The sequence below is a fragment of the Alligator mississippiensis genome, chromosome 2, assembly GCF_030867095.1.
Source record: "Alligator mississippiensis isolate rAllMis1 chromosome 2, rAllMis1, whole genome shotgun sequence".
NCBI lineage: Eukaryota > Metazoa > Chordata > Crocodylia > Alligatoridae > Alligator > Alligator mississippiensis.
The window spans coordinates 48255782-48269838 of NC_081825.1; the positions used below are offsets into that span (position 1 = coordinate 48255782).

Below are 14057 nucleotides of genomic sequence, written 5' to 3' on the forward strand. Positions count from 1 at the left end.
CATTCCTGAAGCATTGCTAGAAGTAGGTGCAAGTACTGTAGTATCCAAATTACTTTGTATAATCACCTGAATAACCAAAAAGTATGTGCCCACTAGGTGACAAAGCAACTGACAGATGTGCACAAATGACATGTGAAAGTGTGTGGTTTTTGCAACATGTATGGAATGAAAGTGAGGGGGTTCCTTTTGCAAATTATCACTGTGGATGAGACCTGGGTCTACCATTACATTACGATCCCAAGAGCAAAAGACTCCATATGTAGTGGAAATATGCATCTTCGCTACAACCCAAAAATCTGCACTCACTCATCCTGTAGTTTGCTCCTCCTATTTTGGGACAGCATGGGACCACTTCTTATCCACTTCACAGACCCTGCAGGGGCTCATCATCAAAAGCAAAACCTGTTATCACATTCTCCAAAACTACCAGAAGCCAGCTATTTGGACTAAATAACGTGGAAAAATTAAGCAAGGTGTTGTACCGCAGAATAATAATGTGAGGCCACAAAGTGCAGAGACAACTGTCCAAACTTTGTATGGACTAGGCTCTGAAATGTTACTATACCCATCCTATAATCCTGTTCTTATGACAAGTTATCATCACCTGCTTGGACCATTGAAAAAGCTCTTCATGGGCACTGTCACCAATAATATAGGTACAACTCGTGCACAGGTGCAAGAGTGGCTGTCATAGCAACCAAAAAACTTCTTTGAGGATGGAATCAAGAAATCAGTGACTCGCTGGAATATCTGTATTGCATAGCAGGGTGACTACGTAGAAAGGTGATGTGGTTCACTAACTAATCACTGGACACAAAATGGTTTTATTTAGAAACTGCTGCTACCTCCTGGAACCACCTTGTATATATTTGCAGCTATAATTATTCAGTAATTTCAATAGCAATCATGGTTCAAAGTTTCTATGATTTTGAAGGATTTTCCCTAAATAAGAAACTACTCTCAAATAAGTTAAACCATCTTAAGTGCTGTAAGCTTGTGCCTAGCTCTTACTCTAATTCTTTTCCACAGCACTTTAAACTAAGAACATGGTAGTTATGAATTATATTTTATGTATCTAATCTATTGTAGGATAAAAAAATTATACTTAAAATACACTTATACTTAAGTCACAAATGCATGAAAAATTATACAAAGACTTAAACTCACTACTATCTTTGCTATTATTATAATTTCTCATTAAGTGAGATAGGCAGATGAATGCCAAATATGACAAATGCATGATATGGATTTTAAATTGCAAGCTGAACTGTTATTACTGTGAACACTGGGGATAGGTTGCCCACTCTCCAGTCTCTCCTACTAAAAACATTTAAATTAGTTCCAACAGAAGCTAAAAGGTGCTTGCACCATATAACCAAGCTTCTGGGGAAAGACTCTCCTTGGCCTACCATGGGGAAGAGGTAGTAGAAGCCCAAAGCATATTCAATCCACAAACATGAGGTCTTTTTTTTAGCTTATGGGAACAAGTTCCACAAGCAAAATACCAGCACAAATATTAATTGACTTAGTGTTGTCTAGCTTAGTGAATCAGTTGCACCTGAAGGTGAAAAATCATCTCTGACCTGCCACTAGAGGTTTGATGAGCAGGGGCAGCACCAGAAACCTGTATGCAATGTTTCTTAGTACAAATGAAGTCAGTGCTGTCAACCACAATGTCTTTACATTTTGTGTGTTTCTTTTTTAGTCTGTTGTGGAAGAGAAGAAAGCAGAGTCAAGATAGTCAGAAAATGTGCTTTAAGCCACTTAAAGGTGTTAATATGCAGCCAATCCAGAGGTTAAGAGCTCCAGAAGCCACCTAAATTTACCATGTAACAAGGCCCTAAGAGCTGCCCCTTTTAACCATTCACTCATAATATCCACAAGCTGTGACAATTAAGATTAGTCTTTGAAGTCCTATTGTTATTAACTCTACTGCATCTGTCTGAAGCTACAAAGGAGGAAAAATAATTACAACAAAAAACTCTTGGCAATTTGGCTCAGTGGAAACAAATTCCTTCTGGATTCCAAAATAACTGACCAGATCCATACCATATAACACAACTATCTTGTTACAACTAAGAGAAGGGAAGGCAGGGTAATCAAGTCAAGAGGTTTTAAAGCTTTGGCAAGCTTAAATACTGTGAGGGAGGCAGAGAAGCACATGGGAGCCAATCAAGTAGTTCAACCCAGTGAGAAAAGGGTTTCAGTGCAGTCACAGTAATCAATATGCAACACAGGGTCTCTCATACTTGCTTCTGCTGTAGGGGTGCTATCATACTCACTGTTGACCACACAGAAAGTCTTACACTTGATTGAAACTAGGGTGTCCATGCTGGTGCAGAATGAGACAGCCCACTTTGGACAGGGATGGGTTGCCAGGAGCATGTTACTCTAGTAATCCAGAGTCTGCACTGACTTCTAACAGATTTTCAGGTGCAATTTAAGGTTTTGACCTATAAAGCTCTACATAGCCTGGGCCCTACATACCTAAGAGACCCTTACGTTCCATTGCAATCTCTAATGTCGGCTAAGAGCAACCTTCTTCAGAGCTTCTTCAACCTGTGCACCAAGCGTATCTGATGAAAACACATGGGAAGTCATTCTCGCTAATTACTCCACAGCCCAAGAACTCTTTCCCCCTTGTGCTACCTCACTGCCTAAGCCTACACATTTTCTTGATACACATAGACCTTTTATTTTGTGCAGGAGGAGTTTAAATTTGGGATATTGTCTGAGTAGTTTGTTCCATTACACACTATTTTATTTTAATATTTTTCTCTGTCTTTTAGTTTTTTTCTGATTTATTGTAAGCCACCCTGAACCTCTTTTGGGGAGGGCAGCATATTAGATTAATAATCTAATCAGTATATTAGATTATTAAATCTTTCATGCTGAGAAGGTTTAGAATTTAGGCACTTCAAAAACTAGGACCAAAAGTCAGGTACAATAACTGAAAGTGTAGAGATACTGAATTTTATATTACTGATTTTATATTAATACCCCTATTACTGTAACTAAGTTGATATTTACTTATATGTGGTATTAATGAGTTAACTTTGCTTATTTTGACATTTCAAAGTTGAGTTTGGAGACGTACATCTTTTCTTTTGCTTAGCTTTCTAAAATCTTCAAAAACTATGTTATGATAAATTGCTTATCACTGCAAGATGCATGCTGAACACCTGGATGCTTATAGAGTAATATCCTAAGTAAGAATCACTATACCAGAGCTCTCGTATCCATATGGTTTTTAATGGTTAAGATAACGTGAACACTATGTATTTAAATTTATTGTAGTAGACTTAAGTAAGGAAAAATTCAACATATTCATGCTCACTGTAAATCAGAGAGTGTCCCCCCAGAAATTAATTTCAAATAGTTCAGAATTCCCATTAAACTATTAAAGCAGTCCAGGGAAAACCTGTCTTTACTTGACAGAAATATTATAATGAAAGAAATAATAAAGTCTGACTTACAGAAAGCAGTTTTGCGTAGTACTGATATCTATGAAATTAGATATATAGTATGTATTAATCTGCCACACAATGTCTTGAATAGGATGCCTAACCGTGTCCCTAGTTGCTCTGAATGTTTTATTGAGCATCACATCTTTTAATATACTTAAAAAAGTAAAAAAAAAAAAATTCTCAGAAAAAAAATGGTTCAGTTTTCCATCTGTACTGCTATAATAAGTTTTGACATGATCTAGAATTTTAGAAAAATAAATGTTTGTGGAGAGACTTAAAATATTGGAGACACAGAAGTATACAATGATTTTTTTTCCCCCCAAATATAAACTAATAACTTCTAAAAGATGTTGTGTGCAGGGATGTTTACAATACTAGAAGTTTGCTATAAAAGTATAATCACTCAAAGATGCAACTCAGCAACTGTTCTTTATTTCTCCCTGAGAGACAGACAAGACAATCTGTCACCAAATGTTCAAATTCCTCAATATCATATAAACAGCAACAGTTTCATGGTCAAATGAGGAGTCTTTTCCCTAAGTATGAGAGTGCTTTAGAGAAGAGTCCATATCCAGTCCTCAAGGCAGTACTATTCTACCTAAACTTGGCATTAGGAAAACCATCTCTCATGTTCACTACTCCATCTTTATCATTCTTGAATCAATTTTGTTTCCTTTGTCTATTTTGCTTGTGGAAACTATTACTAAAATTGTTAACTGCTTGGGTAAGCCATTCTTAAGCAAGTTTTATTCATCTAACCAATAGGTGAGTAGTATGAGTTTTGTTCCATCAATTCTATAAATATTTCCAGTCAGTCAAGAGATGACAGACAACGCTTCTCTGTATGTACAAAAAAATTCCACAGTTTAGATATCAGAACTACAAAATCTTCTGAGTAAACAGACATAGCTCACAGCTGTTTGCTACCTTAAGGCTAGAAATAGATATCACCAAATGAAGGTAAGTGTCCCAGCACAGCTGATCTGCTTCACCGGACAAAGCAGGTGTCAGCTGTTGTACCTATGGGACATTTAGCATGTTCCAGTTACAGAGATGTGCCCCCTAGGTGCATCTCTGGAAGCAGGGGAAGTCAACTCCAGTGCAGTCTCAGGGCTGAAAGCAACAATCAGGTGATTGGCAGTCCCAGCCCCGGAGCTGTACTAAAACACTGAACTCACTAGGAAAGTTCATTGATGGTCCAAGCCCCAGAATTGGAGCAAGCAGGTGAGTCTTTGTAAGCAAGGGAAAGCCAGGCAGGATCAGGCCCCTTAAGCCCTGACAGTGCCTGCCTGGGGTAGCTGGAGAGTACAGGCATCTCCAGGCTGCCTGTGCTCTCACATCTTAAAGCAAACAAATGTCCACCAAACAAGGAGAATAGACATCTGTTTATTTGACCTTTTTACCACCTTAATTCTTATGGCAGCACAAAAGCAACACCTGTTTCCACCCTAACATTCCTTTGCAGCTAGGTCTCAACAAATAATTTTCCTTACCAACACGTACTAACTGAAAGCATGCACTAAATAATAAATGGATGAAATGTATAAGTTCTTTCACAGACTTCTAGAATGACTAAAACACAGAACCTAGAAATACTAGTAGATTAACATACAGTAGATTGATATCAAGACAGACACAGATATGAAATGTTTAGAAAAGATCTCACTCCCTCTGTCCACTTAGCCATGGAAGTCAGGAATTTCTTAAGAGGCCTTTTTGGACAGGCTCATCTGACAGGGTTCATTTGTTACTGGGGCTGTATTTGGTAGTCATGTTGGTCTGAGACAAAAAGACATACAAAAAACTAGAGCTGTTGGTTCCAAAATGTTACCTTTTATTAAACCAACTGGAAAATGGCAAGAAAATTGTAGAAAAGGACAATTTTCTTGCCATTTTCCAGTTGGTTTAATAAAAGGTATCATTTTGGAACCAAGAGTTCTAGTTTTTTGTATGTTATTTGCTATTGGAAAACTTCCAGTTAAAATAAATGTTTTAGCATTCTCCTACATAAACTTAAGGTTTAATTAGGCCACTAACTAAACTTTTTCTATACGTTTACTTTTTTACTTTGGCAACGTCAACAGCAAAATAAAGAAGAATTCTAAGACCTGCAAGCACAAAAATCAGATCATAAATACTATAGCTATATGTAAATTAACAATTTACCTTCCTTTTTCAACAAGCAGCAAGACATCTATTCTTTCTCCATTTTGCATCACACTGCTGATTGCTAAAAACAAAACACATTTTTGTTTTAACAAATTTTAAAGTAAACATTATATTCTTCAAATCTTGTCAATTTAGCATGCTTTTCCATAGTTATGCTGCACATTACAAAAAGCACAACAACAAGAATTACAATGTTATTCAGAAGTATATCAAGAAAAAAAAAATTCTGCAGAATGAAAAAAGTAAAAATTAACAGTTTTTTAAAGCAATATGCATCTTAATGTTGTGCTGTATCAGACTAACGTCACCCTGGATGTAAGCATCTTAAAGGCACATTGTAAAGGCTCGAACTTTAACTGGATTGTCAAAATCCAACAGAGTGCTTGCATTAAAATGGCTGTGAATGTTTACAATGCCATACCTTAGAGGAAAATTCACTAATTCAGCACAAAGCACCTTTCTACTCTGCACCATATTGATTAGATAGGCTGCGGATACAAGCAGACCTAGACAGGCTGGCATGTTGGGCAGAACAGAACCAAATGAGGTTCAACATAGAGAAATGCAAAGTGCTGCATCTGGGAAGGAAGAACCCCCATCACACCTACAGTCTGGGCATTGCTAACCTGACCAGCACTACAAATGAAAGGGATCTGGGGGTAACAATAGACCACAGCATGAATATGAGCCGGCAATGTGACGCAGTAGCCGCTAGGGCCAATAAAACTCTGGCATGCATCCATTGATGCATCTCCGGTAAATCCAAAGAAGTGATTTTCCCACTTTACTCAACATTGGTGCAGTCACAGCTGGAGTACTGCATCCAGTTCTGGGCACCACACTTCAACAAGGACGTGCTAAGGTTCAAGAGGGTCCAGAGAAGGGCCACCCACATGATCAGGGACTTGCATGGCAAGCCATATGAGGAGAGGCTGAGGGAGTTCGGACTCTTAAGCCTACAGTAAAGGCTGAGGGAGACCTGATTGCAGCTTACCGCTATATCAGAGGCATACATCAGAGGCTCGGCATACAACTGTTTACCAGGGCACCCCAAGGGAAAACTAGAAACAACAGCCACAAACTCCTGGAACATAGTTTCAGGCTGAACATTAGGAAAAATTTATTTACAACTAGGTGTCCAGACTATGGAACAAGCTCCCCCAGACGTGGTGCAATCATGTACCCTAGAGGTCTTTAAGAGAAGACTAAACAGTCAGCTGGCTGGGGTCATCTGACCCCAGATGTCTGTCCTGCTCATGCAGGGGGCTGAACCCGATGATCCTTTGGGGTCCCTTCCAGCCCTACGATTCTATGATCAACACAATGTTTTTATAGAGGTGGAGGATGCACATATGCACAATCATCCTGCAGCATATAATGCATAAATATACAATTTCCAAGTAACACTACTTCTAAAAACAGTAATAGGGTCACAATAAGAAGCTGATTAAGCTGAAATTGATCTACCAACAAATTGGGATCTCTGAATAGGCAAGTCTTAGAACTTCAGATTTTATGGAACACCCTCATATGTGTGTTGCCTCTTAGTCTCCAGAAACAATTATATCTTGAATTTCAATAAACTTCAATAAGTATACCCCTATGTATGTATCAAGTGCCTTTTAACATTTCATATATACTTTGACTCATTTAAATTAACAGATTTTAAAATACTGAGAAGACAGCTGAGTGTGGTTCTGTGAAGAGTTACTACATTGTAAACTGCAGTTGCCCCCAATGTAATTCAGTTCCCTCATTAGTGAGTTGGATCCTTACTTTTTGGCAATTAAATATTAGAAACTAGGGACGATGGTTGGGTAGATAGCTATACAGAATGCATTATCAAAAAGGTGTCAATTTTAGGAAAGCTAAGCAATACTACTTTCAGAAAAAGAAAGGGGTAGGGAAGGAGTCAAGTGCATAAGTGTACAGTATATGTCTGAGTTGCATAAGCAAGAAAAATGGAGATTCAGAGTATTCATATGATAAGGAGGGCTCTCATGGGGACATTGCAAAGTAGCCTCAGATGCAGTAGCGGTATAGATGAAGCTATATATAGATAAATATAACAATATCATGATCTATACAGAGTATAATGTACAATTTCTATCCAGCTAGATATAACCATATCTATATCAAAAGGATAAATCTCTAGTCTTATACTTTTCCCTACATAACACACTGACCTGGCCTTTAATTATATCCATGGTGGACAAATCTAAAATGAGCTCAAAACCTAATTACCACCACTGAGTTATTAAGTGCAAGTAACATATTGAAGAATGTATTATTGATGGAAGGAGAGTCTGATATAAGAAAAAATAGAAAAAAATATATTAGCCTGTGAAATAGTCTTCCAATGGGATTTTAGTTTTCCAGTAAATTTTAGTAATTTAAAATTAGACTAGTCAATCATCTCAGGCTTGCACAATGTAGCGAACATTTCTACTTCATCAAGAAGAAAAGACAACAGACCTCAGGAGTCAAATATTATTCTATGATCCTATACTCTTGCACAAAAGAAAGCACTCTAACCTGAACAGACTTTCCTTACTGAGCAGGACTTGCTGGGGAGAAATTAACATGACTAAAAGAAGATCATGCCTCAAACTATTAGGGTCCTTTGAGTAGGTCAGTGACAAGTGGATCAGAGTGGTCCAGCTGACAGAGTATATCTGGACTTCCAAAAAGGCACTGAAAAAGTCTCTAAATGAAACTGGGTTGTCACAGACTAGAGGGAAGGTCCATTTGTAGATTAGGAATTGGCTTAAGGATAGAAAAAGAGTGGCTACAAATGATCAGTCATCAGAAAAGAAAGAAGTTACAGTGGGGTCCTTGAGAGGTAGTGGAATCAGTATTGTTTACTATATTTATAAGTGACCTGGAAAGGGAAAGGAGGTGGTCATCATTGCAGTGGACAAGTTTGCAGATGATGCCAAATGTTTCTTCAAAGTGGCAAAGACCAAGGTAAAATGTGAAGGACTAGAGAAGGATCTCACAAAATTGAGTGAACGGAAACAAAATGGCATATAAATTTCAGTACTGGTAAGTGTAATGTAATACACTTGAAAAACAAACAAACCAATATATGCATATGCAAGGATGAGCTCTACCACACAAGAAAAGATCCTGGAATTGCTGTGGATGGTTTGTTAAAAGACTCAGCTCAGTGTTTATAAGCAATCAAAAAGGCTTTAACAGAGTGTGAGGAATTATAATGAAGGGAATTGAAAATAAAAAAAAATGGATTCCTACAACCTTTTACAAATCTATGATGTGTCAACAAGTTGAATACTGTGTACAAATGCGGTCCCCACACCTCCAAAAGGATATAGAACTAGAAAAGGTACAAAGAAGCGCAAAGATGATATGGAAAGGCTTCCATATGAAAAGAGACTAAATAAGCTAGGACTTTTCAGCTTTGGAAATAGAAAAAGACACAAGCTGGAATGCAACAGAGATTTACAAAATATAAAAAATGGTACAGAGAAAATAAATAGGGATTAATTTACTCTTGCTCTCACTTCTAGAGCTATGGGACATAAAATAAAACTGCTAAGGTACTGGGTTTAACACTAACTAGAGGAAGCTCTTTTTCATACAAAATAAGTTTCATTCATATAAGTAAGTTGTGGAAGGAACACACTGACACAAAATGTTGTGCATGTTTTCAGTTTAACCCAGTCAAAAAGGGGTTTGGAGAAATTCTCAGAGGAAATGTCCATCAGTAGGGATTGAGTATGTTATGTACTGGTGCAGTCTCTGAATCAAAACTTCCCAAACCTGTCCCATTACAGTGTCCAGAATTTCAGAGAAGTGGTGTGTAGAAAATTCCAGACATGCTCCGTTTACTCTCCCTCTCAGCGGCCATTCTCTGCCACTTCAAGAGACAGGATATTGGGATAGATGGGCCTGTGGTCTAACCCAGATAAACAGCAGTTACATTCTTATATGTTCTTATGGGCTTATTAAGAAACTCTGAAGATAGCTCTAATTTGAGCAACCACTATAACATAGAAACTGAAATGTATGTATGATGTATAAAACAGTATACAGAATAGAGAGGGATGGTGTTTGACAAATGTATGCAAACAACCATGGTGAACAACCATGATTTTAATTTCATACACATACTTTCAAAATGACAGGGTTTGAATGAGTTTCACAGTTTGTTTTAGAACTAATCTAAGCATTTTGCAAATGTTTACTTAGCTCTTGTAGTCTTCTCAGATATATTGAATCCTCCTGAGCATTCTCCATTTCCAGACAAAAATGCAGACTTGACTTTTCTATAGCAAACCAGCCTTTTCTCCACTGATCAATGCTATGGCAATCTTTGTAATATAACTGACCAATGAGATCATAATCTCTCTCTAACAAACTTCCAGCGACAATGGGAACAAAATTCTGTCAAGAAAAATGAGATACAATAATATTAACAAATATCTGTGATACAGAAAAGTACATAAATTAATAAAGAATTAAATGAAGTCAATATATTAAGAAGAAAGACTATGGCAATAAAATATAAGTAGATATTGTATCCCTTCCTATAAATAAAATATATTTATTTAAATTAAATGCTAAATCCAACTGCATAAATCAGGAGCATTTTTTTTTAATATATTAAAAATAAAATATTTAAGTTTCTGTCTTCTTAAAATTGCAATCTCTTTTTATTATAAATGTTATCTTTCATGCACCTTGTACCAAATCTGTCAGGAATTCTGTTTTAGTAGGAAACAGAAACTTGTGAAAAGCATAATTGAGCTTACATCAGCTGAAGAGCGCATGGCTACATTTGAGCCGGATCAGAATCCATTGATATGGAGTACGGACTTTTATATTAGAACATTCACAATTGTATTCTTAAGGTCAGCATCAGAATGTTGTGTTTCATTTCTCCTTGTGCTTCCTTGCATTATCTCATTTCAAACATTTATTGCAGAAGATATTTTCTGCTGCTGTAAGGGAAACCTTTGCATACTGGATAGATCAGTATTCATCACATCTGTTTTCTCATAGGATTCTAAGCTAACAATGCCACTTTATATTTTGTGCAGTCTCATGGCCTAACTTGAACAGATAATTATCAGCATTACCTTGGCTATTGCCTGGGTCCATTTTCTTTGTGAATATGCAGTTTCAGCTCCAAACAGAAAAACACGTTCTGACATTAAATAGATTTCAAAGGTAAAGTTGGTCCTAAAGCAAACAAGGCGGAGGGACAGCAGTTTTATTTATTTAGTCTTCATAATATGAAACAACCAAGATTTCAAGTTTTCCTCATATTTCCACTACTTCATTCCTATGGAAAAATCTATCTGCACTTCTCTTCTGATACTACATATACAACTAGTTATGGGCATAAAACAGTTTATATAATGTATTCATGGCAGAATGGTTATAGTACCTTTTATGTCAATAATACATTCATAAGGCTATTGCATATTTGACCTTTCATCAACACCAAAATGAAAATGTAATTGGAAGGGAATTATTTGATATTGTATTTTATGTAATTTCAATATAAATCATTGTTGTTAAGCATAAAATGCTTTAAATGCTTCTAGAATATAAAACAGACAGTTTACCTCACTGAAAAAAGGATCCTGCAAATGATTCCTCACTAAGCTTAAGCTACTTGATATTTAAAAGATTGTCTGACCAAACTTCACATTTTTTTCTTTCTAGCTGTAGTACTGGAATTAAAATTAAAAGTGGTCTGAATTTCAAACCACACTCTGAAAAATAGAGTTCGTTCTTAATCCACATATCATTAAAATGGTAAATTTCCAACATTCTTTGTGTAACCTTGTGCCTCATCCTGGAAACAGTTCAGATGTATCTATACACTAAAGGGATGGCTCATACCCACCACCCTTCCTCATTCCATATGAAACCTGTTGAAGCTTTATGGTAATACTTGGCTCTTATTAGTAGGATACACATCTCAATAGACACATGGTGCAATGCACTGTTAATGACAGCACAAAATTTAAGAGAAGCCATAAGGAAGATAATCACAGAACCCACTCCAGGTGTGACACTGGAAGAACAATTATTTCCAAAAAGGAAAAAAGGCAATTAATTTGCAATTTTAGATCTTTCCTCTAGGCAGAGATATTTAGGACACAGCAAGTAATACAGTGAATTAGTTAAGGAGCCAGAAATGTCAAATTTGGGTTGATTGGATCCTGGTTAAGAACAGCTTTAAGTTCATCTGAAATCAATGGGAGTTTTGCCATTCAACAGCATCAGGCTTTTGTGGGGTAGAATATTGTGTATATTAAGGATCTGGATAAAATGAGGAAAATGTGAATTCCTATCAGGTACATAAAGGACTACAAGGTCATGAAGGACTACAAGGCTCTTGGGGCCAAGCTGAAAGAGACAGGTCTTGTCATCTGTCCTCCCAGTGAGCAGACGTGGACAACACCATGAGACCTGCATCATGGAGGTCAACTTACAGCTTTCGAGCTGTGTTATGAGATGGGCTTTCGTTTTTTGGACCATGACCCATACTTCTGAACAAGAGACGTGCTCGGGTGGGATGGGTTTCATCTCTCTCCAAAGGTAAGCGTGTGTTCTCGTTCAGGTTGGCTGATTTCCTCCAGTGGGCTTTAAACTAGGTTCACCAGGGGAAGGGGAGGACAAGGACGGAGGGATCCACACAACACTAAACCATGAGATAGCCACAAGATCAGCCCAGGTAAGTATCAAAGATCCTATAAGACAGGAGTATAGAGGCGTTCCAGGGCAGCCACCAGGGAATAAATGTATATATACAAATGCCAGGAGCATGGGAAACAAGCAAGAGGATATAGAACTCTTGCTTGTAAGCAATAGCTTTGACCTAGTGGGTCTAACAGAAACTTGGTAGGACTATATACATGACTTGGGGGTAAGAATAGAGGGCTATAGGTTGTACAGAAGAGATAGAGAAGGGAAAAAAGGAGGGGGTGTTGCTCTCTACGTCAAAGATCAGTATACATCTTCCCTAATCAAACTGAGATCAGAGGACAAGCAGAGACTGTGGGTTAGGATACAAGGGGGTCAGGGGAAAGGGATCTGGTGGTGTGGGTCTACTACAGGCCTCCGCACCAGGAGGACGAGCTAGATGGGGAATTTTCCAGGCAGCTCTCAGAGGCTGTGCGGTCTAGAGACATGGTAGTTGTGGGGGACCTTAACTACCCAGACATATGCTGGGAGGAACAGTCAGCTAGATCTAACCGCTCACGCAGGTTCTTAACCTGTATTCAGGACCTCCACTTAACAAAGGAGGTAAGGAGTCCCACCAGGGGTAATGCTTTGCTCGACTTGGTGCTAGCCACAGGGGACAACCTGGTGGGGGACCTGCAGATTCAAGGCAACTTAGGGGACAATGATCACCAAATGATAAAATTCACTATCCAGAGAAGGGTGGGCAGAGCCGGTAGGGAGCCGCACAGCTCGAACAGAGCGCGCTGGCGTTTCCGCAGGCGTTCGCGCCGGCAGGCAGGAAGGAAGGGCCTGGAGAGAGACTCCTGTACGGGTAGGGCGTTGACACCAGACAGATCTACAAACAGCAGCTTATAGAATGGTGTCGACGAGGAGTGCTGCTAGGGCCTCTGCCCAGGGGGCCAAGCCTACCCGGGGCTGGTCTGAGGCCTCCACCCAGACCAAGCCCATGGGGGAGCTGATGTCCCCCTACCTCCTGGCCTGCAGGGGATCCCCAGCAGGGCCAGGGGGGCAGAGATTGGGAGCCCCCACACCTGTCCGGCAGGAGCTCATCTTAGGGCTCTGGAGGCGCAGGTGAGGGAGCTCCGTGAGGAGGTTAGCAGGCTGAGGGGGATCAGGGAGGTGGAGGATGAAATTGACAGATATTTCTTTTCCCTGCAGGACCAGGCACCTAAGGAAGAAGCAGCCCGGGGAATGCCCTCCACAGCAGAGTGGCAGACGGTCACATCCAGGACCGGAGCTGCTCGCAGCGAACAAGTACCAGTTTCTTCAGTCCGACTGGAGAACAGGTACGAGGCCCTGGCGACCCTGCAGGAGATGGAAGGAGAGGAGGAAACCCTTGGGCAGGAAGCAACACCACATTCTGCACGCTCCGAACAGGTCAAGAGATCCAAGCGCACCCAGAGGAGGAGGCAACGAGTGCTTGTCATAGGCGACTCCATCCTGAGAGGTACGGAAGGGCCCATCTGTCGACAGGACCCCTCAACACGAGAGGTATACTGCCTGCCTGGAGCAAAGATTCGGGATGTCACAGAAGTAATCCAGGCCAGGATCAAGCCCACCGATTACTACCCCATGGTCCTAGTCCATGTGGGTACTAATGACGTGGCCAGGAGAACCCCCGATCACCTGATGATGGACTACAATGCTCTGGGCGGCATGCTGAGGGAGATTAGTGCACAGGTGGTATTCTTTTCCGTC

The 14057-nt window shown here is 39.3% G+C and overlaps 1 protein-coding gene across 3 annotated transcripts in view; it reads right to left on the bottom strand.

The window, feature by feature from the left end:
* ARAP2 (ArfGAP with RhoGAP domain, ankyrin repeat and PH domain 2) overlaps window positions 1-14057 on the bottom strand; it is a 233428-nt gene that overhangs the window by 87750 nt on the left and 131621 nt on the right. For all 3 annotated transcript variants that reach the window (XM_019480415.2, XM_019480405.2, XM_014594961.3), the window contains exons 17-19: window positions 10739-10841; window positions 9845-10043; window positions 5634-5697 (exon numbers count right to left, since the gene is read on the bottom strand). In XM_019480415.2, the coding sequence (XP_019335960.2) occupies window positions 5634-5697; window positions 9845-10043; window positions 10739-10841 (366 nt within the window). The remainder of the gene's footprint in view (window positions 1-5633; window positions 5698-9844; window positions 10044-10738; window positions 10842-14057) is intronic.